The sequence below is a fragment of the Erythrolamprus reginae genome, chromosome 1 (assembly GCF_031021105.1).
Source record: "Erythrolamprus reginae isolate rEryReg1 chromosome 1, rEryReg1.hap1, whole genome shotgun sequence".
NCBI lineage: Eukaryota > Metazoa > Chordata > Lepidosauria > Squamata > Dipsadidae > Erythrolamprus > Erythrolamprus reginae.
The window spans coordinates 337,407,799-337,433,645 of record NC_091950.1 but is presented as its reverse complement, the minus strand read 5'-3'; the positions used below and the strand labels follow the sequence as shown (position 1 = coordinate 337,433,645).

Here is a 25,847-nt window from a genome sequence, read left to right as displayed (position 1 = left end):
TGTGCCATGAGACATGGTCAGGTGTGCCGTGGGGAAATTAAACATGGGTTCCCAATCTATGGCCTGCGTGCCAAATACGGCCCGCAGAGGCCATTTATTCGGCCCACCGCCAGCCGCCTTCATCCGAACATAAACTTTCCCCTCACATCTCTCCAGCCATCAGCGACAGGAAGAGTGGAGGCACAGGGAACGCTCACTGACCAATCACCTTCTAGGATTCATCCTGATCACTAGCGATGAACCAATAGCAGGCCGTCTCTCCTCCACACCCAGGAAGGTCCCCACTCGGGCTGCCGCGCACTTATCATTGTGTGGCCACGGCAAGTAGTTGAAGCTGCTACTCCTTTCCATGGTCTTGATTTCTAATCCTGGTCAGGTCTGGAGGTAAATGTTGCCACCACTAGATAAAGCCTCAGCCTCAACTGTGTTAGAGTGTCATTTTGTGTCACTTTGGTTGGTGGTGTGCCCCGGGATTTTGTAAATATAAAAAATATGCCGTGGCTCAAAAAAGATTGAAAATCACTGCTATATAGCATGCAGATAATTTTCACTGTTCTCTTATTGCTTCAAAAATCTGAGTACTGTAGACGTTGACATCTGTGAAAGACATTGACTTGATTCGTAATTAAAGGTCATCCTTATCACTACAAAGGGTAAGTATAGTTTATGCTGTAAAAATATGTACGTTGTCCTTTCCCTAGAAGAAGGGGGAAAAGATCTATGCACGCCAGAAGTAAAGTCAACCAAACCCCATTCTTGGTTTGCCACATTGTCATTTTTCTCCTTTATATGTTTTTCTGATAGGCCCCATGGCCTCTTTTTGGCCATTCCTTCTCCACCCACTTCTGCAGTATTTTTTCAATATCAACTCTTCGATATAATTTACAGAGATCAATCAGCTGCTCCACAGTTCTGTCACTGTTCCGTAACAAAAATTCCAAGGTGGGACTCTGTGGTTTCTGTTCCAGGAAGCACAACTCATCGTAAGTCATTCCCCATTTGCTTGCAAAGTTTCTCCAGTTTTTCACTGTCGGGTGGGAAGGATCCAATTTGATCCTCATCATGTACAGCAAGTCCTCATCATTTAGTAGGTCACCGATGGTTGGCTGGTGAGATGTACACGAAGACCAAGAGCCATTTTCTGCACGTGACTTCTTCAAAGCTAGAATTGCAATTATATTAGGGAGTTATTCCACTGTTTTCTGGTACATAAAACTCTATGACATGCTTCAGATGTAATGAGCCTCATTCATGATGATTTAAATTGCATTCTTAGTTTCCCCATTTATCCTCCCTCTCTTCCTCTTCTTGCATATCCATTTGAACCTTTATTAAGTCTACGAGTCTACGGAGAGGGGCGGCATACAAATCCAATAAATAAATAAAATAAATTAAACTACCATTTCCCATTTGAAATGATATTCTTGTTATAAAATTAGCTAATTATATCTGCATTCACCATTGGTTGCTGCGTGCTCCCCCAACTAAAGAGGGCACTGATCTTTACTACACAAAGAGCAGATATGCATGTGAATCCAGTTATATAGTAACATCATGATAATTTATTTTAAATCTTTAATACTGCCCCCCCCCCAAGATACTGAGAACGCCATTATCAGTACACGTAAGAGTGGCCGCCCCGAGTCTGCGGAGAGGGGCGACATATAAATCCAATAAATCTAATCTAATCTAATCTTTCTAAGATTGCAAAGAGAAATGTTTCTTGAAAAAGATGTTTTGAAAACTGAATCGGTTAAGAGGCTGGACCCTGAATGAAGTACCTGTAAAACATTTGCTTTAACTATTTTGCCTAAGCCAACTAAATGAAAAAGCAGTAAGATTATTTTATATTGCAATGATGTGCAACTTGGTGAGAGTCCCAAGCTGTCCTTTATATTTCGCTTTTGGAGGTTTGTGCCACTGAGAACAATGGGTAAAGGTAAGGCTGGTAATCTATTTTACTAAACGTTACCTTAAAGCTTCAGTCAACCAAAGCAGTGATGAGCAGTAGAAATAAATTTTTATGGGCTCATCTGTTAATGACCATGGTACAGATAGTCCCTGACTTACCACAATTCGTTTAATGACCATTCAAAGTTACAACAGCACTAAAAATGGTGACATATGATTGTTTTCTCACACTCATGGCTGTTGCAACATTCCCATAGTCATGTGAACCAAACTCAGATGCTTGGTAACTGGTTCATATTTATGATAGTTGAAGTGCCCTGGGATCAGGCAAATCACCTTTTGAGACCTTCTGACAAGCAAAGTCAATGGGGAAACCGGATTCATTTAATTAACAAATGTGTTACTAACTTAACAACTGCAGCAATTGACTTAACAACTGTAGCAAGAAAGGTTGTAAAAAGTGGAGCAAAACTCACTTAGCAAATGTCTAATTTAGCAACAGAAATCTTGGGCTCAAATTGTGGTTGTAAGTCAAGGACTACCTGCGTTGTAATTTGAAATACTAGTATAAAGTGAGTAAACAGTCATAAGCATGACTTAATGGAGGAATTAATGGAATGGAGGAATTTAGAGGGTACTGTACATGTGAAATTATGAGATGATTTGAAGAACCAAGGATGGATTGTAATAAAAGTATAGGAGGCTTGTTGGATGAAATATGTAAAAAAGCTATGAAGAAAAAGAATCATGTAACAAAATGACTTATGGAAAAAATGTGTGAAAGGTGTTATATAACTGTACACAAAGAAAAAGGAAATTGCAAAGAATGTAGTTAAAGAATGCAAGGAACAGTTATGATGCCAGAAAAAATGCAAGGTGATTTTAATGACAATAAGCAACATAATAATGATGAAATGACTTAGAATGAAAGTGAAGCGAGGGAATGCTGGAATAATTGCTTTAGAGATTTTGTAGAATAGGATTAAAATAAATGCTATAAATTTAAATTGAATATAAGTTTGAGAAGGGCAGCACAGAAGTCTAATTAATTAAATAAATAAATAAATAAATAAAGTTGGAAAATAATGAGGAGCCATCAATGCAATGAAAATGTTGAAAAACTGTAAAACTGGGTATGGATGGTATAACTGGAGATACGTTAAAGTACTGTGATTAGATTATGGAGCAGTGTGCAAATAGATAAATGTACGTGTGAAAACTGCATCTGGGCCCAAATTGACCAGATGCTACTATAATTTCCTCACACAGTAGGACATGTGACTGTATATGGAATTGAGAACAGGGCAAAGACATAAAATTGAATTATTATTATTATTATTAATCAGATTTGTATGCCGCCCCTCTCCGCAGACTCGGGGCGGCTCACAGCAATCGCCATACAATGTAAACAAATCCAATATTTAAATTAATTTTAAAACACCACAAGTTAAAACCAATCATACACACTAGCATACCATACATAAATTTTACAAGCCTAGGGGGGAAGGAACATGTCAATTCCCCCATGCCTGACGACAGAGGTGGGTTTTAAGGAGCTTACGAAAGGCTAGGAGGGTGGGGGCAACTCTGATATCTGGGGGGAGTTGATTCCAAAGGGTCGGGGCCGCCACAGAGAAGGCTCTTCCCCTGGGTCCCGCCAAACGACATTGTTTAGTTGACGGGACCCGGAGAAGGCCAACTCTGTGGGACCTAACTGGTCGCTGGGATTCGTGCGGCAGAAGGCGGTCCCGGAGATATTCTGGTCCGGTGCCATGAAGGGCTTTATAGGTCATAACCAACACTTTGAATTGTGACCGGAAACTGATCGGCAACCAACGCAGACTGCGGTAGGTCATAACCAACACTTTGAATTGTGACCGGAAACTGATCGGCAACCAATGCAGACTGCGGAGTGTTGGTGTGACATGGGCATATTTAGGAAAGCCCATGATTGCTCTCGCAGCTGCATTCTGCACGATCTGAAGTTTCCGAACACTTTACAAAGGTAGCCCCATGTAGAGAGCATTACAGTAGTCGAGCCTCGAGGTGATGAGGGCATGAGTGACTGTGAGCAGTGACTCCCGGTCCAAATATGGCCGCAACTGGTGCACCAGGCGAACCTGGGCAAACGCCCCCCTCGCCACAGCTGAAAGATGTTTCTCTAATGTGAGCTGTGGATCGAGGAGGACGCCCAAGTTGCGAACCCTCTCTGAGGGGGTTAGTGACTCCCCCCCCAGGGTGATGGACGGACAGATGGAATTGTCCTTGGGAGGCAAAACCCACAGCCACTCCGGGGAATGAGATATTTAAGAAGTCTATAGGTTAAACAAGAATAGAATCACCAAAAAAAGGAAACTGAATATGTACTGTATATAAAAATGATTGACAAGCATGAAAAAACTACAGAGATGGTTTGATTACATGAGTGAAAGAACAGGGGTTAAAAGTTGAAAAATCGAAAGCAGAGAAGTGAGAAGTTTAAGAAGGAAAGAATATGTATGATGGTATACTACATAATATATAATTGTGATTAAAGACTGTCATTAAAGCAAAGATTGTAGCACGCAAAAATGTGATGAGGTATAGTGAATAGTAGTGATGTAAATGCATAAAGTTAGGTTGTTTTCTTTTTTGTTATCTCTTTTTAGTTGCTACTTTACATTCTTTTGCTGTATTTTGCATAATGTTGTTTAACCAAGTGGGAATATTGCAGTATATATGTAAATTCATTTAATTAGAATTAAATTAAACAAATTACATCTACTTAATCAGATTACCGGTACTTAAGTTTTTTTTTTTAAAGTCATCTTATGTCTCATTAAATTTTAAATCAGAATTTCCCCTGAAATATTTTTAGTAAACTATAGCTGGCTTTTATATTGCATCATCCACCTGGGAGTTTCACAGCACACTCTGGAGTAGTGGACCATAAACTATGCATGCAAATACAGTTCAATTTTAGACATTAAATGGTATCATTACAACTTCAGGAACTGTTTCAGAGACTAGAGACCATATGGCTTTTGGGGGCCCTGTTTGGCTTCATGCACATCTTCTATGTCTAAATAGCTATCCTTTTAAGAAGCAAAGCAAGCCTCTGGGTGTGCACGTGTAAATGAAATACAATACAGTGGTCCCTTGACTTTCACGGGTCCGACTTTCATAGAAAGGCTATACCACGGCTTTTCAAAATATATTAATAAAAAAAATACTCTGCAGTTTTTTTGAACACCATGGTTTTTCCTGCAGCCACATGATGTACAGTACTGTGCGTTTTAACTCTCCTCCTTCCCCCACAGCCATCCTGCTTCTTTAAATAAAAGCTCTGCTACCGGCCCAGCCTCCCGATCCCTCCCCTTTAATTCTCGAGCGTTGGTATGCTCCACTTGAGCCTTGCGGGTGGACAAGACCATCCTAACTCACTCAAGGGGGGAAGAGCTGAGGGCATTGTTGGATCAGGGGACCGCGCACTAATCGCGGGGATGCCTTGCGGTGGGCCCGTCACAACCCTCCGGTAGCCTCCGCCCGCAGCTCAGTGTCACCTCAAGCACCAAATGGCGCAGCTGCCTCTTTTCCCGCAGCCACCACTTACTGCCACCCACCACCATTGCCTCTTCTTCCCCCACCCACCTAAGCCGTCTCCCTTAGTGGTAGCATCCGGCCTCCCAGCTGACCAGCCTGCCTTGAGCTTCCCTTTTTCTTGCCCTAACCCTGAGCACCTGTGCTACCACCGCCACCATGGGAGACACTAGCAGCGAGCACAGCAAAGCCCTTAGCTTGCTGTCCCGTTGCCCCTGCGGGTTATGGGGGTAAGTAAAACCAGGAATGGAGGAGGGAGGGGGAGGAAGGAAGGAAGGAAAGGAGTGTCTCTACTTCACAGAAATTTTACTTTCGCGGGCAGTCTTAGAACGAAAGTCAAGGGACCATTGTAATACCAAACTTTGTTAATTTTGTAACTTTCCCAGGAACAAGTTTCTCCTCATATTGTCATCCCCTAATGTGGACAAATGAGTCCAATCTCAATTTTGTGCTATGGACTTCACAAGACAACTTCCTCATTATCAAACATGCGTGAGTGCCACCGCAGGACGTTTTTACGCTCCCCCAGCTCCATGGAAGCCTTTGGAGCCCGGGGTGGGCAAAACATGAGCCTATTGGGCCCATCAAAAGTTTCTGGCCTCCAGAGGGCCTCTGGAAGGCAAGAGAAGCTGTTTTCACCCTCCCCATGCATTAAATTATGGGTGTAGGCACTCGTGCATGTGCGGTGGCACTCACGCATGTGCGATAGCACACGCCCATGCTCTTTCAGCACCTGCGGGGGAAAAGGTTCCCCATCACTGCCCTATGTCATCAGAGCACACAGATGTTGCGATAAAAGGATCTGTCTTGCCAACAAGTGCAATTAAATATTATATCTTTCTATAGTAATAATTCCAAGTATCCTACTTACAATAAAACAAAACAACAAAACTGGAAACAGGCAGTAAAATATATTTTGGAAATGTGCAGAAATTTACCTGTAGGTGAATTACCAGCACTACTTTGAGTGTCATCGTCTTCTTCTGGCTACAAACAAACACAGCCTCGTGTTAATGTCATGATATGAATTTAATTTAATAAATTATACACCTTGAACTTAGACAAATGTATTGTTAATACATCTCAAGATTTAGAAAGGTCAAACCATTAAAAAAAATCTAAGTACTTTGAAGAAGCTGCATTTCTATAGAGGAAGGTTATCATAAAAGAGAGGCACTTAATTCCTGAGTTCAGGAGGAATTTATTGTGGTAAGATAGATTTGAAAAATCTGCAGCAGATGCTTTTGCTATTACAAAAAACCAACAAGCTTAGATGAAGAGATTTCTCTCCCCCCCTTTTTTTCAGCTTTAAAGATGAAAGCAGGTGGGGTTTTTCCCTTGAGATATTTTCAGTAAAGTACAGTTGGCTTTTGTATAGCGTCATTCACCTGAGAGTATCAGAGAGCACTCTGGAACAGATCATAAACTCTGCTTGCAAATACAGGTAAACTATGTAGTTATATAATATGCTGTAACGAGACACCTTTACTTACCTACACTTAACTGCATTAGTACATCCATTCCAAAGAAGCCACATAAGTAATTTATGTGGCAAGGCCATGACAACCATGCATACAAGCCTAATCTGCCTTCTGAACTTGATCACAATTTGGAGAGGAGGCTGGCAGAAACTTAACACCTCCAACTTAAAACTTTTTACATTCCATGTTTATTTGTACCAGAAGTATTGTTTCTGCAGTATCAGCTATGGTAAATAATGAATAGTTTATACCTAGTTCTCTGAAATATTACACATGGAATAGGCTAGTTATTCCTCTTTTTTCTTTGTGTTACATATTTTATTTTTATTTTCATTAGTATTGCTTAACCTTAGGTGACTTCTGTTAGTTCCAGCCAGGCAGGATGTCAAATGAGTCAAAAAGAGAGTCACATCAGTCTTTAAATTGTATGGTTTTTAAAAAGAAATTATTTTATCACCAAAGATAAAATACAAAACAGAAAAAAAAAAAACCCAGATTAACAAACATGCAAAATTAAAACAGGAAAAGAACCTCTTGTGTAAAAAAATATCTTTTGATTCTAATTTTAAAATTTTAAAAATCCATCCCAGCTGAATGCTGACAGATACATCAAAAAATATGTACTCCCCCCCCTTATGTATCGGGTCTCCAAATAATTATAAATACAGTGTTCCCTCGATTTTCGCGGGTTCGAATTTCACGAATAGCCTATACCACGGTTTTTCAAAAAATATTAATTAAAAAATACTTTGCGGCTTTTTTTCCTATACCACGGTTTTTCCCACCCAATGATGTCATATGTCATCGCCAAACTAATAATTTTTGCAAATAAATAACAAAAAAAATAATTATTGTTAATAAATAATTATTTTTATAAATATCAGGATCACTAAATGTCTTATTCAATGGTGAATACCAGTAATAATGGTGAGTAAATGGTTGTTAAGGGAATGGGAAATGGTAATTTAGGGGTTTAAAGTGTTAAGGGAAGGCTTGTGATACTGTCAATAGCCAAAAACGGTGTATTTACTTCCGCATCTCTACTTCGCGGAAATTTGACTTTCGCGGGCGGTCTCGGAACGCATCCCCCACGAAAATCGAGGGAACACTGTAATTATAAACTTTCCCAGCCACTCCAGTTTTTAAATGGCATGTACAATAACAAAATAATTTATTTGGAAGGGACCTTGGAGTTCTTCTACTCCCACCCTCTGCTCAGGGAGGAAACCCTATAGCTGTGATGGTGAACCTATGGCACGCATGCCACGATATGACACATGGAGCCATATCGGTGGACACGCAAGCTCAGGTCTAGTATGCATGCACGCATTGGCCAGTTTATTTTGGGGCCTTCTGGGCATACTGGGAGTCATGAAACACACAACTTCAAGGTGGAAAATGGACCATTTCTGGCTTCCGGGGTGTGTGGAACGCCATTTTTGCCCTTCCCAGGCTCCTAGAAAGGCTCTAAAGCCTGGGGAGAGTGAAAAAACAGGTGTGCCATCACTTGCCGGGAGAAGGGGTCATGCGTGCATGCACTGGGGGGCCCACATAGAATTATGAATGTGGGCACGCACACGTGTGACACCCCCGCACCTCCACCTTTTGGCAACTATAACTTTATAGTTAAATGGTTGTCCCATCTCTTCTTCCAGTGTTGGAGTACCCAGAATTTCTGGAGGCAAACAATTCCACTGTTTTTTACTTCAAAACAGAGTGGGACAAGGACCCAAAATGATCATGGTCATTGACAAAATCTAAAATATAATGTGAAAAATACACTTAAAGCAAGGTAAAGTGCTTTTTTTACCTGAGACTTCAACAGATATAGATTATCTAGATTTAAGCATTATTATTAATATTATTATTATTTATTAGATTTGTAGGCCGCCCCTCTCTGCAGACTCGGGGAGGCATACAAAGCAAGATATTGAATTAGAATTGTAATGGTTCAGTTGGGAAAGATAGCAAAGGAAGAGGAAAGAAGAGAATAACTTAATGAGAGGGAGGTAAAAGGGGCATTGTGAGCCCTCATTTGGGACCTGGCAAGGCTGTTGGAGAATCCATGAAATTAGGATTTGTCAATCTGAGAATCATTCCTCTGGCAACATGTTAGTATGAAATGTGGAAATGCAGGGCCAGAATTAAAAAGAGAGTGTTAGGAAAATAGATAAGGAAAATAGTTATAGAAGCAGGAATATAACACAGAGTTAACATTGCAATATATTCATTTTATTTTCAGGGTTCAGACTTAAAGAACATTACATCATGCACACACACAAAAAAATATTAGATGATTTCAACAATCCTGATGTTTTCAGGAAAAAAAATATCCTAAAGTGCAGCTTATTCACTTTGCAGATATTGCAAAGGCAACTAAACTAAGCAATAATTATAAAAATAAAGATTCTATTGGTCTTAGATTTATAATTTTTATCAGATGCATCCAAATTTTCCTAATTTTTATTCAGTTTGATAATAAAAAACCATTTGACAAACAAAACCAAATTACTATCTGGTTTTTTTTTGATAGTACCGTATATACCATCCATGGTACAATTGTATTGAAATATTAATAACTATAAAGCATTACATTTAATAATTTTGTTAAAGAAATGTCTCTTAATAAATTGCAAGACCAGACAAAACTACAAATTTGTCTCACATGTGAGGGAAAGTAAAAAACCCAGTCTTGCCTAAAGGCAAATTATGGATTCTATTTCACTACTTAAGGCAAAAAAAGAAGAAGTTGCAGCCAGAATAAGAATTTGCAATGCTTGACTCAAAATACAGCCAAAAAGGTGTTAAGTAAAATAACTAGGAATCAAAGCAGTTTCGTTGCTTTCTAGTCCTAAACAGTAATGTGGTGATTGCCTTTGACTTGGGGCAAAATATTGAACCCATACAATCATGGTTTTAACAACAGATTGTTGTTCAATTAGTTTGTGGCATATGGAGATTTATGAATATGGTCAGTACATTACTAATGGTGCAAAATTTTTATGCCTAGGTTTGCATTTCCTCAAAAGCTTCTTGGTATAACATGAATATCCTACCTCCTAAGTTCTTAATTAGGGCACTCTCTGGATATCTATTTACTAAAATATAACCTACTCTTGTTGTTTATTCTTCCTATTCTAAAGAGTTTACAACGTATGGACTAAATCATTAACACAATAAGAAAATTCAGCCATAAAACCAAGAAATAATAAACAAAACAATTAAACACTATTTTTAAAATACTAGTTGTAATTGCCATCCTGTAAGTCTGAACTCTCTCTTAAAGACTGCTTTCTTGTCTTCTATCATATGATAGGTGCACTCCTAACTTGGGGGCAAGCTATTTCAGAGGGAGGATTTAGTATGAGGAAATCTATCTTGAATCCCAGCTCCTCACTCATGATTCTAAAGAAGGGAATTCCTTCTTTATTTGATGACATAGATCAAGCAGATTATACAAGATTCAACAAGGGGATGTGCATAAATGAACAAGTGTGCCCATCGTCCCGGTCCTACTGTCCCCATTTAATTGTAATCATTTCCTACGTTCATGTCTATGTTTATACTTATATCTGTTTTCTGGTACACATTTGACAAATAAACAAAGGAATAATACATGAAGGAGACAGTTCTAAAGATTACAAAGCACCAAATTATAGTCTGCCTTTTCTTCACTGCAAGCAAAGAGTGTCTAATGTAAAATAATGCACTTGGGGAAAAGGAATCCTCAATCTGAGTACTGTATTGGCAGTTCTGTGTTAGCAAAAACTTCAGAAGAGAAGGATTTAGGGGTAGTGATTTCTGACAGTCTCAAAATGGGTGAACAGTGCAGTCAGGCGGTAGGAAAAGCAAGTAGGATGCTTGGCTGCATAGCTAGAGGTATAACAAGCAGGAAGAGGGAGATTGTGATCCCACTACATAGAGCGCTGGGGAGACCACATTTGGAATACTGTGTTCAGTTCTGGAGACCTCACCTACAAAAAGATATTGACAAAATTGAATGGGTCCAAAGACGGGCTACAAGAATGGTGGAAGGTCTTAAGCATAAAAAGTATCAGGAAAGACTTAATGAACTCAATCTGTGTAGTCTGGAAGACAGAAGGAAAAGGGGGACATGATCAAAACATTTAAATATGTTAAAGGGTTAAATAAGGTCCAGGAGGGAAGTGTTTTTAATAGGAAAGTGAACACAAGAACAAGGGGACACAATCTGAAGTTAGTTGGGGGAAAGATCAAAAGCAACATGAGAAAATATTATTTTACTGAAAGAGTAGTAGATCCTTGGAACAAACTTCCAGCAGACGTGGTTGGTAAATTCACAGTAACTGAATTTAAACATGCCTGGGATAAACATATATCCATCCTAAAATAAAATACAGAAAATAGTATAAGGGCAGACTAGATGGATCATGAGGTCTTTTTCTGCCGTCAGTTTTCTATGTTTCTATGTTTCTAAAATTCAGGATTTTTTTTCATGGTGTCTTCTGTTCTCTTTCCAAATTGGAACTGAGTTTGAAATAAAACTTTCAGCACTGACTTACAGTAAACTGGTAAACAATACTGAAAAGTCTAAATGTTAATAAATAACAATAAATAATATTGATAAATATTATAATAGGATTAATAACATTTCAGTTACCTGGTGTATCAAGCCAGAATCTGACGTTAGGCTTGTGATGTTAATGGATGAAATTTCCAAAGTCACTTTTTCTGTTTGGTATTCTTCATCTATGAGGCAAATATTCTTCAATGTTAATCAGGTTTGTATCTCTTTATCAAAATATTTCTAAAAAGGTACTGTAATTCAGAAAGATTACAGTGTCAATTCAATTAATGTATCAGAGCAAGAAAGAAAGCTGTAATACAGGCATACTGTTTCATTCATAAAGTTTAGTTAGCATAACCAGTGACGACTTTCCTAAAATTCTACATATCTAAGATTGCAGAAAGAACTCACCTGTGGGTACATTATCAACCATTGGCTTCCAGAAAGGATATATTGAATGAAAGCCCTGTGTATATACAGACTAAGTCAGGAAATCACTAATCTTCTTTCTCCTGAAATAAAATACCATATATCCCTCTTCCAAACTATTCAATGTGTCACACCAATTTACATTAAAATAATAATTTTACAACTGGCTCCCATTTGAGTTGCAATAATTATTAATTATATCATTTATCTGAAATGTCATGTAACATTTCACTGGCTTCATTCCTGAATATCCAGTTATCATTAACAAGTACAAAAACAAAGCCAGATCTTTTAAATTGCCTGGGTGTGTTCATATATAATAGTTACCCCATCAAATCCAGAGCAATTTCAGGTCTAAGTATAGCAGAAAGAGGAGAAGAAGAAGAGGAGAAAGAGGAAAAATAAATTGCTGCAGAGACAAACCTTATAAAGATCAATCTCCCTCAAACTTTCCACAGCTGGAATTTACACCAATAATTCTAAAAATTGTCATGGTATCTGAGCAATTTTGAGACCTTTAAGTCCACAAAACTGGAAAAGCCCAGATCAGGGAAAGCTAATGTTAGACTGTAACTTCCAGAATACAGTGATACCTCGTCTTACAAACGCCTTGTCATACAAACTTTTCGAGATACAAACCCGGGGTTTAAGATTTTTTTGCCTCTTCTTACAAACTATTTTCACCTTACAAACCCACCACCGCCTCTGGGATGCCCGCCTCCAGACTTCTGTTGCCAGCGAAGCACCCGTTTTTGTGCTGCTGGGATTCTCCTGAGGCTCCCCTCCATGGGAAACCCCACCTCCGGACTTCCATGTTTTTGTGATGCTGCAGGGGAATCCCAGCAGGGGAATCCCAGCAGCGCAAAAACAGGTGCTTCGCTGGCAATGGAAGTCCGGAGGTGCCATGGAGGGGAGCCTCAGGGGAATCCCAGCAGCGCAAAAATGGGCGCTTCGGCTGGCAAAAGGGGTGAATTTTGGGTTTGCGCGCATTAATCAATTTTCCATTGAAACATGGAAAACATTGTTTCGTCTTACAAACCTTTCACCTTAAGAACCTTGTCCCGGAACCAATTAAGTTTGTAAGACAAGCTATCACTGTACTCACTGGAGAGCTAGGTCTTTTTCATAGTAATAATCTTAAGTCTACCTAGTACATGTATTACATTCCAGGTAATTCAATACATATTAGTTACAATGACAATTATTACAAAAACAAAATATTAAAAACCTTAAGAGAATACTGCTTTATCAGAATAAACATTCATATTTTTATTTGCCATTCCATATAGAATGGAAATTTCTTCAAAATAATTATCTCTCTTTAAGTGATTCCTGTCTTGCTGTTGTTTGGTTGTTTATTGATTGATTTTAGATACCATCCATATTTTTAAAGTAAATTGAGTTGCATTAGCAAGGACCAGATCTAAAACATGACTAAACTTTGTGCTGTATGTCTGGACATAAAAGTAAATTCCACAATTGCATGATGATGTTCCTTCTGCCTTTATTGCTTCACAGTGCATTGATTCCTACTTTGGCAGGATTTTCTAGCCTCCTGTAGATCGGTATCAGAATGAATAGGAAAACAGATGATCCATGTGCAATCTTTTGGCTCCCAGCTAATTCTTGGTTCTTCTGTGTTGGATGGTTTATTTTATTTTATTTTTTTATTTTATTCATTTGTCCAATGCACAAATACATAGGAAGAAAAATAGACATGTAGTAATATATATAAGGGTAAAAGTGAACTTAGAGGAGAGGGTATATGAAAGAAAGAGAATATATATGATAAGTGAGAGAAAGGAAAGACAATTGGACAGGGGACGAAAGGCACACCAGTGCATTTATGTACGCCCCTTACTAGCCTCTTAGGAACCTGGAGAGGTCAATCGTGGAGAGTCTAAGGGAGAAGTGATGGGGTTAGGGGTTGACACAATTGAGTCCGGTAATGAGTTCCCCGCTTCGATAACTTGATTATTGAAATCATATTTTTTACAGTCAAGTTTGGAGCGGTTTGTATTAAGTTTGAATCTGTTGCATGCTCTTGTGTTGTTGCGGTTGAAGCTGAAGTAGTCATTGACCGGTAGGACGTTGCAGCATATGATCTTGTGGGCAATACTCAAATCGTGTTTTAGGCACCGTAGTTCTAGGCTTTCTAGGCCCAGGATTGTTAGTCTATCTTCGTAGGATATTCTGTTTCGAGTGGAGGAGTGAAGGGCTCTTCTGGTGAAATATCTTTGGACATTTTCAAGGGTGTTGATGTCTGAGATGTGGTATGGGTTCCAGACAGGTGAGCAGTAGTCTAGGATGGGTCTGGCAAAAGTTTGTAGGCTCTTGTGAGTAGTGTGAGATTGCCTGAGCAGAAGCTGCATAGGATCAGGTTAACAACTCTAGAAGCTTTTTTGGCGATATTGTTGCAGTGGGCTTTAGCACTTAGGTCATTCGATATTAGTATTCCAATCAGAGAAAGTATTGTATATATTGTTATTGCTTACCCATTACTTTCTAAGCATGCTTCAAATGTTCATGTATGCTTTTAAACATATACTGTAAGTGGCAAATATGGACAGATTCCAAACAAAATCTTCCAGAAATGCAGATGATACTTTGGCTAAGAAGCATGCCATCAATGTTACTATCTATTCCCTCAATTTCAGTAGCTGGCCATGCAAAATTATTGGAAACTTAATACCTTAAGTAAATCCCTAAAGGTGGAAGAATTGCATAAAAGTATAAATTACATTCACAACTTGCAAAAAAATTACCAAAAGGCCCAGCTTCTGAAATAAAACAAAAGTCTGAGATAAATGGCCCTGAGAAATGAACTGAATTTAAATCACAAAGAGAAAGTTACTGATGTGGGATATTTGCAGATAACTACTGCTATATCCTTAGGATAGATTCATGAGGCAAAAAATAGTATTCAATGGAGAATTCCAAATACTTCAAAGGATAAGAATTCACTTTATGCAGATATAGAGTATTATATTTTAATCCTCAAAGAAATAGAGGTAAAACTTTCACAAGGTGACTTTATAAAATGTCTTAGCCCTTATAAACAACGCTAGGTTGCAGATATCCAGGGCAGGTTAACCCCTTTTATCTTTCTTCTCAATCAAAAAATGCCAGGAACATTATATTTGCTCCTTTGAGTATGAATTCCTGAAATTCCAAGCCCCACACAAAGAAAATGAGGGATAAATAAATTATTCCCACTTGTGGCTGACCATTTAACTCAATGGTATAATACATACAGTGTGTCCTATGGTCATAGACAGAAATTCATAGTGTTTTCCTAAACTGACAAATGTATACAGTAGTACACATCATAAATAAAACATCATGATCTTAGGAAAAGGAACAATATCTACAAAAATTGTCTGATTGTCATCTTTTAGATTTTGGTCAGTATCATCTATGCGGTCTGGTTATCTCTTATATAAGGTGTACAATATGAGTGTCTTCGAGAGGAGCAAATCCTGGATTAAGGATGCCCCTCTGATCACAGACTGAAATTACATTAAACTTGCGGCTGCTGTTATCCATCTGTCCACTGATCAGGCCCACCCATCAAAGAGAGGGTTTTCAATACAATTCATAATGTTCTGAGACATTCTTCGTGAGAAAGACTAACAGGTTTCAGCAAGCCAAGTACAAGAAAGAGAGGCATTAACTATCTTGCTGTTGGCTTGGTATTTCATAGTATTGACCTTCCACTTGGAGAGCATGTAACTTTCAGAAGAAAATAGTTTGGATACCCATTGTTTATCCTGTGGGAGATAACAGAACAGTACGGCTATTGTCTTTTATAGGAAACAGTAATGTTAGCTAGATCAGTGTTTCCCAATCTTAGCAACTTGAAGATATTTGGACTGCAACTCTCAGAATTCTCCAGCCAGCAAATGCTGGCTGGGGAATTCTGGGAGTTGAAGTCCAGATATCTTCAAGTTGCCAAGGTTGGGAAACATTGAGCTAGATAACCCTAAAGAATGTAAAACCAAAAAGACAAGGCTACTGTGGAATTGTTTCTGTGACTCTCCATATCAAATTTCTTTTCTTCCTGATCCGCAAGTTTTTTTCTTGACTTGGATTTAAATGGGTTTATAGTTAAAGACCGCCTTCTGCCGCATGAATCCCAGCGACCAGTTAGGTCCCACAGAGTGAGCCTCCTCTGGGTCCCGTCAACAAAACAATGTTGCTTGGGGGGGCCCAGGGGAAAAGCCTTATCTGTGGCGGCCCCGACCCTCTGGAATCAACTCCCCCCAGAGATTAGAATTGCCCCCACCCTCCTTGCCTTTCGTAAGCTCCTTAAAACCCACCTCTGTCGTCAGGCATGGGGGAATTGAGACATTCTTTCCCCCTAAGCCTTTATAATTTATGCATGGTATGTTTGTTTGTATGGATGTTTAGTTTTATAATAAGGGTATTTTAGTTGTTTTTAGTATTGGATTTGCATGTTTTTTATTACTGTTGTTAGCCGCCCCGAGTCTACGGAGAGGGGCGGCATACAAATCCAATTAATAATAATAATAATAATAATAATAATAATAATAATAATGACTTAAATTAAAAGTCCCCCCACCCCCAACAGTTCTCTATATTCTACAACATTGATGGAACAGAAATTAACCAATGCCGTGTGCCCTTTGCAGATTAAAACTAGAACAGGCAAAACAGGTCTGATAAGTCAGCATCCATAGTAATCTGGAACCAGGCTTTTAAAAAATCTTTCTAAATAAATTATCCAGGAGCCTTACCACCTGCAAGCATCAAATGGAATGTTAGATCATTCATACCCTTTGAGTGAATAATCCCCATATCTAATGACATGGATAATTGCAATAAAATGAAATTTGTTTTCTAGCATCAATGCAGTGTACTAATTGCCTACATTCAGGTGCTGTGATTAAGGTTGCTTGTTCTGAGGGGGGAAGAAGATGAGATGAAATGTTGATACTGAATTTCAAACAGGCTTGGCTCACCACCTTCATGAGGTGGTATCCAAACTTGAAGATATGCCCAGATAGAAAGATATCATGCCTTAGCTGGCATGTCGCAAGAAAGACATTTGATGGTCCAGGCTGCATGGCTCGATTATATATTGGATCAAACAAACGTATCAGTCTGTTAATGAAACTGCTGAATCTTCTATAGCCATGATGGCGAACCCATGGCACACGTGCCCGAAGTGGTACACAGGGCCATGTATATTAAATTATTTTTATTAAACTGTTTCAAAATGGATTTACAGGGGATAATAGAAGTAAATTAAGAAATTATTGCGATGCTCAAAAGCATGCATGAAACTATAAAAAACAGCAAGAACAATTGTTTAAAGATAAAGAAATGAGTGTAGAAGCCACACAACAATTGGGAGGAAAAGATGAACATGATTATTCAGGAAATGGAGGAGAAATTAGAAGCAATGGAAGGAAAAAAATCAAAATGAGATGCAAGAAGATCAAGATAATGAAGAGGAGGGGGTAATAAGTAGAAATCAATCAGATAATTGTTTAAAAGCTTATAATAGAATGACACCTGGCATGCACGGTGTCACCCGTTCCTCTTCTGGGTTTCTGGCACACATATGCGAGCAATGATCAGCTGGCCTTTCTGCGTGTGGCAATGCCAGAAACTGGAAGAGCTGGTCTTCCATTTTCCAATGTGAGCATGCACACCAATCATCCGATCGTAACGCGTGCATGCATGCTAGCAACCAAAAGAATAGCTGCCCAGCACATGTGTGTGCCAGAAACTGAAATTTCATTTTCTGCCATGCACATGCCCCTGGGCAGCTCCTCTTCCAGGTTTTGGCCCCAATGAGGGCACACAATCCCTTTTCAGCACTCGGTGCTTACAAGGTTTGCCATCACTGTCCTACAGAGCAGTGTTTCCCAATCTTGGCAACTTGAAGATATCTGGACTTCAACTCCCAGAATCCCCCAGCCAGCATTTGCTGGCTGGGGTATTCTGGGAGTTGAAGTCCAAATATCTTCAAGTTGCCAAGGTTGGGAAACACTGCTATAGAGAAGGTGACTCAGATTACTTCGGAGTCTTCGGAGAGGGGCGGCATACAAATCTAATAAATTATTATTATTATTATTATTATTATTATTATTATTATTATTATTACTTTAATGGTATGAGGCAGCAATGGAAACAATCATCACAAATGTTGTTGTATCATATGAAATAAGATATGCATTTTGATAGAGGAGATAGAGAACATATATCATCAACAGAGATTTTATGATTGCACATATTAAATTAATTTAAAAAATCATTGACTATGGCACTGACTGACTCAATACAGAGAATATGAGAACATAAACTCCTACAGGTAAGAGAAGCAAAAGAAAGTAACTTTCTGAAGAGAAGTAGCATGGGTCAGTGAAATTGGGTCCTTCAGGATAGGTAGTCAACTATCTCCCATACAGGATTACTTTGCAAATAATTCAAGGTAGCTAACATTATTATTAGTCTACGGAGAGGGGAGGCATACAAATCCAATAAAATATTATTATTATTATTATTATTATTATTATTATTATTATTATCATTATTATCATTATTATCATTATTATCATTATTATCATTATTATTATCATTATTATCATTATTATCATTATTATTTAGATTTGTATGCTCTCTCCAAAGACTCGGGGCAGCTCACAACATACCCGGTACTCCTTCCTCCTGCTATTTTCTCCACAACAACAACCCTCTGAGGTGAGTTTGGCTGAGAGAGTGGACTGGACCAAGGTCACTCAGCAATCTTTTATATCTAAGGCAGCACTAGAATTCACATTCTCCTGGTTTCTAATCCAGTGCCAATTAGACCAAAATATATCTCTGGTGATGGAATTGAGCTACTAAGGTGAAAATGAACCAAGTAGAGAAATCCATAAGATGTTTTCTTAATTGATTGCTTCTTGGCCTTAGAAAATGTTGAAAGTCGCAGAGTTAATAAAAGCTGGGAATTTCAGCAATTATATCTGGAATCAGTTCTGGAAAACTATGAAGTTTATGAAAGGACATAATAGATTCTCTATTGTGCCATATCTAATCAAGTTGCATATTACAATGTTGTTGTTGTTTTTAAAAAAAGAACTGCAGTCATTGTTAATTTTCTATTTTTACCTTTGGGTAATGCTGTATCTTGAACAGGATACTTTTCTATCTGTTCAGACAAAAAGAAGAAGCATATTTTTATACAATTATTTTAGATACATTTTGAAACACCAATTATTTTGACTTATTAAGTTCTTTGTTCTGCTTAATAACCTTCCAAGCCAAATACAGTCTCCCAGCTGTTCACTGAGCTTGCCAAGTAGTCAGCAATTTACATACAGTATTTATCCAGTCCCAAGCAAGAATAAGGAATCAATAAAGATTTATCAAGCCCGTTATCTGAAGTTTAGCAGAAATTATGAAAAACTTCAGGTGGGTGTGCCAATAAAGATGGCAATCTCTCACGAAATACTCCTCCCGTAATTTGATTCAGAATCTTTCAGTAAATGATTTCCAACCCTTTCGTCTTTATAAGATTTTGGAAAAAAATACTTTTAAAGGAAAATTAAATGGCAAAAAGTGAAGAGGAACTAAAGAGACTCTTGATGAGGGTGAAGAAGGAGAGTGCAAAAGTTGGTTTGAAACTTAACATTAACAAAACTAAGATCATGGTATCTGGACATCTTAATTCCTTGCAAATAGATGGGAAAGAAATGGTGGTAGTGATAGATTTTATTTTCCTGGGCTCCACCGCAAGAAATTAAAAGTGTCTTGCTCTTCGGGAGGAAAGCTATGGCAAATCTAGACAGCATACTAAAAAGCAGAGACATCACCCTGCCAACAAAAGAGTGTATAGTCAAGGCTATGGTTTTCCCAGTTGCAATGTATAGTTATGAAAGTTGAACCATAAGGCTGAGCGCCAAAGAATTGAGGCCTTTGAACTATGGTCCTGGAGGAGACTCCTGCGAGTCCCCTGGACTGCAAGGCGACCATACCGGTCAGTCCTAGAGGAAATCAAGCCTGGCTGCTCTTTAGAATGTTTCCTTTGAATCAGTCTCAACTTCAGATTGCTTCATGGATATATATATCCATGTAGTTTTATTTGCAACATAAAAAATATTGCCAATGCCTTCTAGCAGGATGTTTGTTCAACTTCCCATTGTATCGTGTTTCCTCAAAAATACGACATGTCCTGAAAATAAGGCCAAGCCTGATTATTGGAATGGGTGCAAATATACACCCTCCTTCAAAAATAAGCTCTAGTGAAGGGGTGGCCATGCAGCCAAAAGTTCATAAAAGGAAAGCAGCAGAAATCTTTCTCCCCTTTCTCTCCAAGAGGCTGCACCAGTGCAATGAGTTCTGGCAGAGTTTGTAGGAGAGAAAGATTTCTTGCATGCAGCCAAAAGTTCACAAAAGGCAGGAAGGTAAAACGCCAAACTCAAACTCACCTCATGTATGGGTTGTCCCCGACGAACGCTATGGCTGGATTAGGGTTAGAAGGAGTCCTACGTGGCCCCCACCTGCTTCTGCTTCGCCTTTGGCAGGGTGGTGGGTACTAGGAAAGCGCTGTCCAAAGCCTCCCACCATTTGGTTTGGGGCAGGTGGTGCCCGCAGGCCCAGATGCGGTGGGCAGGCGGGCAGGTGGAGCTCCAGCTGTGGGGATTTGGGCAGCATTTACGTGGCTGGAATGCCTGCAGGATCCCTAGCTTCTGAGGCAGGCAAGGCCCAGAGAGGAGACACTGTGAGGGAGCCCATTTCTCACAGTGGCCGTGCAGGGAATGGGCCTTGGGTCGCTACCCTGAGCAGACACTGAGCTGTAGGTGGGGGAGGGTCAGTTTCCTTACCGGGTTGTCTGCCCTCTGTTGTGTATATGTGTGTGTGTGTGTGTGTGTGTGTGTGTGAGAGAGAGAGAGAGAGAGAGAGAGAGAGAGAGAGAGAGAGAAACGACAGAGAGGAAACTCTTTCAAACAGTGTTGCCTGTAATTCTTGTTACTGTACTCCCCTCCATTGTTTGTTTGTTTCTTTCTCTATCTCTCACACACAGACATTTGATCCCTTGAAAGGGACAGGCTGCGCTCTGCTTCTCTCGTCAGCATGCGCTTCCCACAATCGCCTGTCCTTTTCTCAAGCAGCAGCAGCTGGGTAGATGGTAAGGAGTGATTCTGATGGGCCCCATGGCTTTCTGCCTCATTGTAGCCAGGAGCCTAAGCAACACTCGTGGAGCGCAAACCATGGTCGTTGCTTTTTCCATAGTCACAAGGTGAGCTGAAGAACAGAGAGGCCCTTGGCTGCAAGGTTGCTTAGCACTGTGGGCAGGGCTGGGGCTAACAAGAATACGCTGGAAATATCTCCAGGCGTCCAGAGAGACAAAACCTTTGGCCCTCGCTGGATCAGCTGATCTGTAGGTCAAGGTTAAGGGGCCGTGAAGCCTTGAGCTGATCACACTCACTGCCTTCTGCATCTAAAAAAAAGACCCCTGAAAATAAGGCCAAGCACTTATTTCGTAGGTCAAAAGAAAATAAGACAGGGTCTTATTTTCGGGGAAACACGAATCTTTAAATTTTCTGGCAATCCTCATCCAAGTGTTAACTAGCTCTCACTCTGCTTAATTTTTTCAAACTTAGTCAAGGTCATTTACACTTAGCTGGGCAACCAGCCACTTCAACCCATTCACAAAACTACAATACTTACACTTTCTGAGGATAAAGTGCTAGGGTCAGTGTCTTCTACTGGCTCTTTAATTGCTTGATCTGTTGGAAACAAGCCAAAAAGGGGATTAAGCTTACAGTCACTAACATTTTAGAGATATTTATTTATCTGCACTTTGTTTAATAATTACATAGTCAGTCAGTTTGCTGCAAACCCTGCAACAGGGGTTCACTTCTGGTTTATCCCAATTGGGCAAACAATTCTAAAGAAAATAGCTTGCTCTTTGTTATTATTTATTTATTGGATTTATATGCTGCCCCTCTCCGTGGACTCGGAGTATGCTCTGGCATAGGTTCATGACAATGATCACGTCAGTTCAAATATAACAATCTTGGCTCAATGAACAATAGTCTAAAAGCCACATTAAATAAAAAACAGGAAGTTTTTTATTATATAGTTTATTTCACAAATGATTTTAATTTACACTAACCTTTTAAACTATTTGAATATATAAAGATCAGCATAAAACATCTTAAACCATTTAAATTATTCATTCATATTTCAGTTATACTATCTATTTCAGTTTTCAACTAGTCCTATTAAAAAGGGAGTCAGTTACCCTACATTAAAACACCGGATTCTCCTCCTAACAAAGTGCAAATTATAATATCCTCTTTTTTCTACTTTAAAGACTGTTAGAATTTTTTCCCCCTGCTGAAGGACATAAAGCTGAATTCACAAAAGTTATAGCACAAGGCAACCTTTTTTATAACAATTTTGCTACACTTCAATCTTCAGAGGGATGCTGCAGGGCTTAATTTATTTAGCATTTGAGTGAATGATTCATCAGACTTGGCGAGTATGAGGCGCTCCGAAAAGACTTAAAGGAGAGGAAAAAACCACCCTCCAAAGTCAGTCTCGATACAAAGCCCCAAAATATGAAGAAGGGGAACAACTGAGGCTCTTTCAAAAAACCGAATCCGAGTGCCTCTTGTCACGAATAGTATGCGGTGGGTAATTTCGAGAAGCAGAAACTTAAGCTTCACAAATCTGGGGGACAAAGACTTTCCTCTAAGGAGAACGCTGCCTTTGCCAAAAATAGCAAAGTAGCAATGCGAATATTCATAACTAATGAGAGGTAGAGAGCTGCTCGCCTTTGGCAGAATCCCGCCAACGAAGAGCAGCACCACAGAGGTGGTGGGAGGACCAGTGTCCACCCAAGGAATGCCCTCCCCCGCCCTACCGCATTGCAAAGGCCACTCTAGGGTCCCGCCTCCCTTGCTCTGCCCGGCCCTCCTTCCGGTGCCCACGGTCTCCGTCCGCAAAGGGCGCGCGCAGCCCACCGCTCTCGTGCTGCTGCACCGAGACGCGGGACGCCCGTAGCCGAAGACTTAGCCGAGGCGGTTTTTTTTTTTTTTTTTTTTTACCTTCGGGCAAAGCGATGGCGGGAGAAGCCATTGGGGTGGATGGGGGGGCGAGGAGGCCGGCCAAGCCGCGGCGAGCTGGAGGGCTTCGGCCACCTGCGATCGGCCCGCCGTTTCCCTCTCGGACCCTGCCGCTCCTCCTGAACTGTTGCTTCCCAGTTAGCTATCGCCGGACGCTTCTGCGCTTCCCCCTCCTGGAGGGTAGGCGAAACCTTGGAAGGGAGCGGAAGCTGCAGGTAAAGCCCGAGCGAGCAGGGGAAGAAGGCTGTGCGGGGCGGGGGAGATGCGCTTTCCCCACCCCCACCCCCAAAGCCATGGCGGGCTGCTCTAAGCCGTGTTTTCTTCCCAAGCTTTGCCAAGCTCGATCAGCGACTTCTTCGGGAAAAAAACATGGGTGGCCCCTGAAAAACATCTGGAAGCATCCGTTTCCCTAAACAATGCAGGGTATCTTAACTGGCTTGTAAGATTCTCCACTTGGAGGAGCAAAATTCAGGATTAGGAATAGCCACGGAAAACAAATCCTCCTTTTGTTCAAGCAGTCCTCCACTTACAGCAATTCACTTAGTGACCGTTCAAAGTGAAAGCAACGTTGAGAAAACCTATGACTTATGACCAGTAGTGGGTTGCTATTGCACTGAAGGGCCGCACTTAATTTTCCGTACCGGATCAGTCCCGGAGGCCAGCATGGGTGTAACGGTGGTGGTGGGTACGTGGAATTTGATTCCACCCATAAACAGAAGCAAAGAAATAGGCAGAAATCGCTGAAATCTCACATGAGGACGCTCCCACATGGCACCTTGCAGCGGATGCGGAATAAGCACACGGACACAGAACTGGGATATAAATGGGTCACATTTATTCAATAACTCAGGACCTGCAGAGGTAAAACAAAGCGGGAGGAAACCACCATTCAACATTCCTGGGCAACTATAGGGCGAAGCCCCCTGCTGAGCAACGGATGGTCCCCTTGGCCTTGAACTTGGCCTTGAAGTTAAACTTGACCCTCCCTTGCTCCTCGCGACACCCATGCATGTGGGGACTCACCCACCCAGGTCATTTCTGGGCATGTGGGTGAGCCCCAAGGGCATCCCGCCGCTATATCCGGGCCGGCCTAGTCTTGTAACATGGCGGGAAGTGGCCCATCACCTTTTAAAAGTGCCCAAAGGAGATCACACAGTTGCTGTTGCTTCCCATTTTCTGCCCCTTACTGCCTCCCCGTGACCAAAGGGATATAAATAGTCCGAATTTTGGGCGAATTGACCTAAATCAATAAACAAAAGCTGAACACCCCCTAACCAATCTCCCCCTTGCTACCAGTGTGGAGTAGGCGAAAAAACAGCCAAAACTAATAGTGTAATGGCCGCCAAAAATTCCTACTTGGCCCCTCATGAGCGACCACTAGCCACACTGCGACAAAGGGAGGGCAGGTGGGTGCCTGCAAGACAGGCCAGCAGCAATCACAGAAGAGGAGGCAGGCCGCACACTGCCCCTTTATACCGGGGGTGATGCCCACCTCCAGAATATGCGTCACGCCACCGCGATCAGCGCGGGGCATGTTGGGGGGGGCGCATAAAGTATGTGTGCTGGCAAACCCTCACTCCTCTTCCTGACTTGCCGCCAGGGTCCTTTGTGCCCCGCTGCCACCTCAAACGCCGCCAGGCTTAAGGCGGCCAACGGTCCCTTTCAGCGAGTTTCGCCGATTTCTTTGCTTACATGCATATGCAGAAACAGAGAAAGGCCGAAAATTGCTGAAATCTCATGCATACAAGCGTCCTAGTGTGAGATTTCAGCGGTTTTTGTCAATTTCTTTGCTTCTGCGCATGCATGGAAGCAAATTCTTGTGCGGGGGCATGCGTGCGCATGGCAGGGGCATGCAGATGCACACACATTGCCATTTCCACTAGCAGATCAGCGATCCTAGGCATACCAGGGGCAGCCCAATACTGTGCTACTGGTATGGTTGAGGATGGTGCACTGGTAGCGAATGCTGTGCTGCGCGTACAGCTTCTGTTCTTGTGCGTGCGCTTCCTAGTATGTTTTTGCTTCTGCGCATGCACTGGGAGCAAAATCTTGCGAAGAAATGCACACACGTGAGATTTTGGCAATTTCTTTGCTTCTGTGCATGCCAGAAGCAAAAAAATCTTGTATGCATCCTCTCACAAGATTTTGCTTCCTACACATGCGCAGAAGCAAAAACACACTGGGATGCACCTGCTGCATGCAGCGGAACAGAAACTACACACAGCGCATAGGTAGCAGCAGTAATGGGAATCCACTCCACATATGACCATTTTTCACACTTATGACCGATGCAGCATCCACATGGTCACATTCCGATCTTAACAACTGACTCTCTTTTATGATGATGCAGCATCCCAGAATCAAATGATCCACTTTTGCGACCTTCGGACAAGGGAAGCTTAATTGCCTTACTAGTTTAGGAACTGCAGTGACTCACTTAACAAATGTAGCAAGGAAAGTTGTAAAATGCAGCAAAACTCATTTAAACTAATTTTTCACTTAGCAACGTACAGTTGTGGTTGTAAGTTGAGGACTACCTGTATACGAAGCGTCATCATTGTTAATCTTTAACACTGGATAATGTTATAAAATGTTTTTGCTTAGGCTGCAGCCTGAAATATATCTGTGACTGAGATCTCATTGATCTGGCTGAGTTGAGTCCTCAGTAGGCATAGGACTGTGTTGTAAGAAATATAAGAACCTTTCAAAAATAAACTTTTTAAGAGCATACTTAGAGTTTGCGATTGAAATGCCTGCCTACAGGCCTTGTAATTTTAAATATTTCTGAATTTTGAA

General features: G+C 40.6%; 1 protein-coding gene across 1 annotated transcript; it reads right to left on the bottom strand.

Annotated features, from left to right (window-relative positions):
• Positions 1-303: 303 nt before the first annotated feature.
• Positions 304-23,176, bottom strand: EDARADD (EDAR associated via death domain). Its single transcript, XM_070733996.1, has 6 exons — positions 23,034-23,176; positions 21,649-21,707; positions 19,087-19,126; positions 11,611-11,699; positions 6,429-6,477; positions 304-1,162 (listed from the first exon to the last, which is right to left on the bottom strand). The coding sequence occupies exons 1-6, from the start codon at positions 23,062-23,064 to the stop codon at positions 786-788; spliced, it is 645 nt and encodes a 214-aa protein (XP_070590097.1). The 5' UTR covers positions 23,065-23,176; the 3' UTR covers positions 304-785.
• Between the last annotated feature and the right edge of the window lie 2,671 nt (positions 23,177-25,847).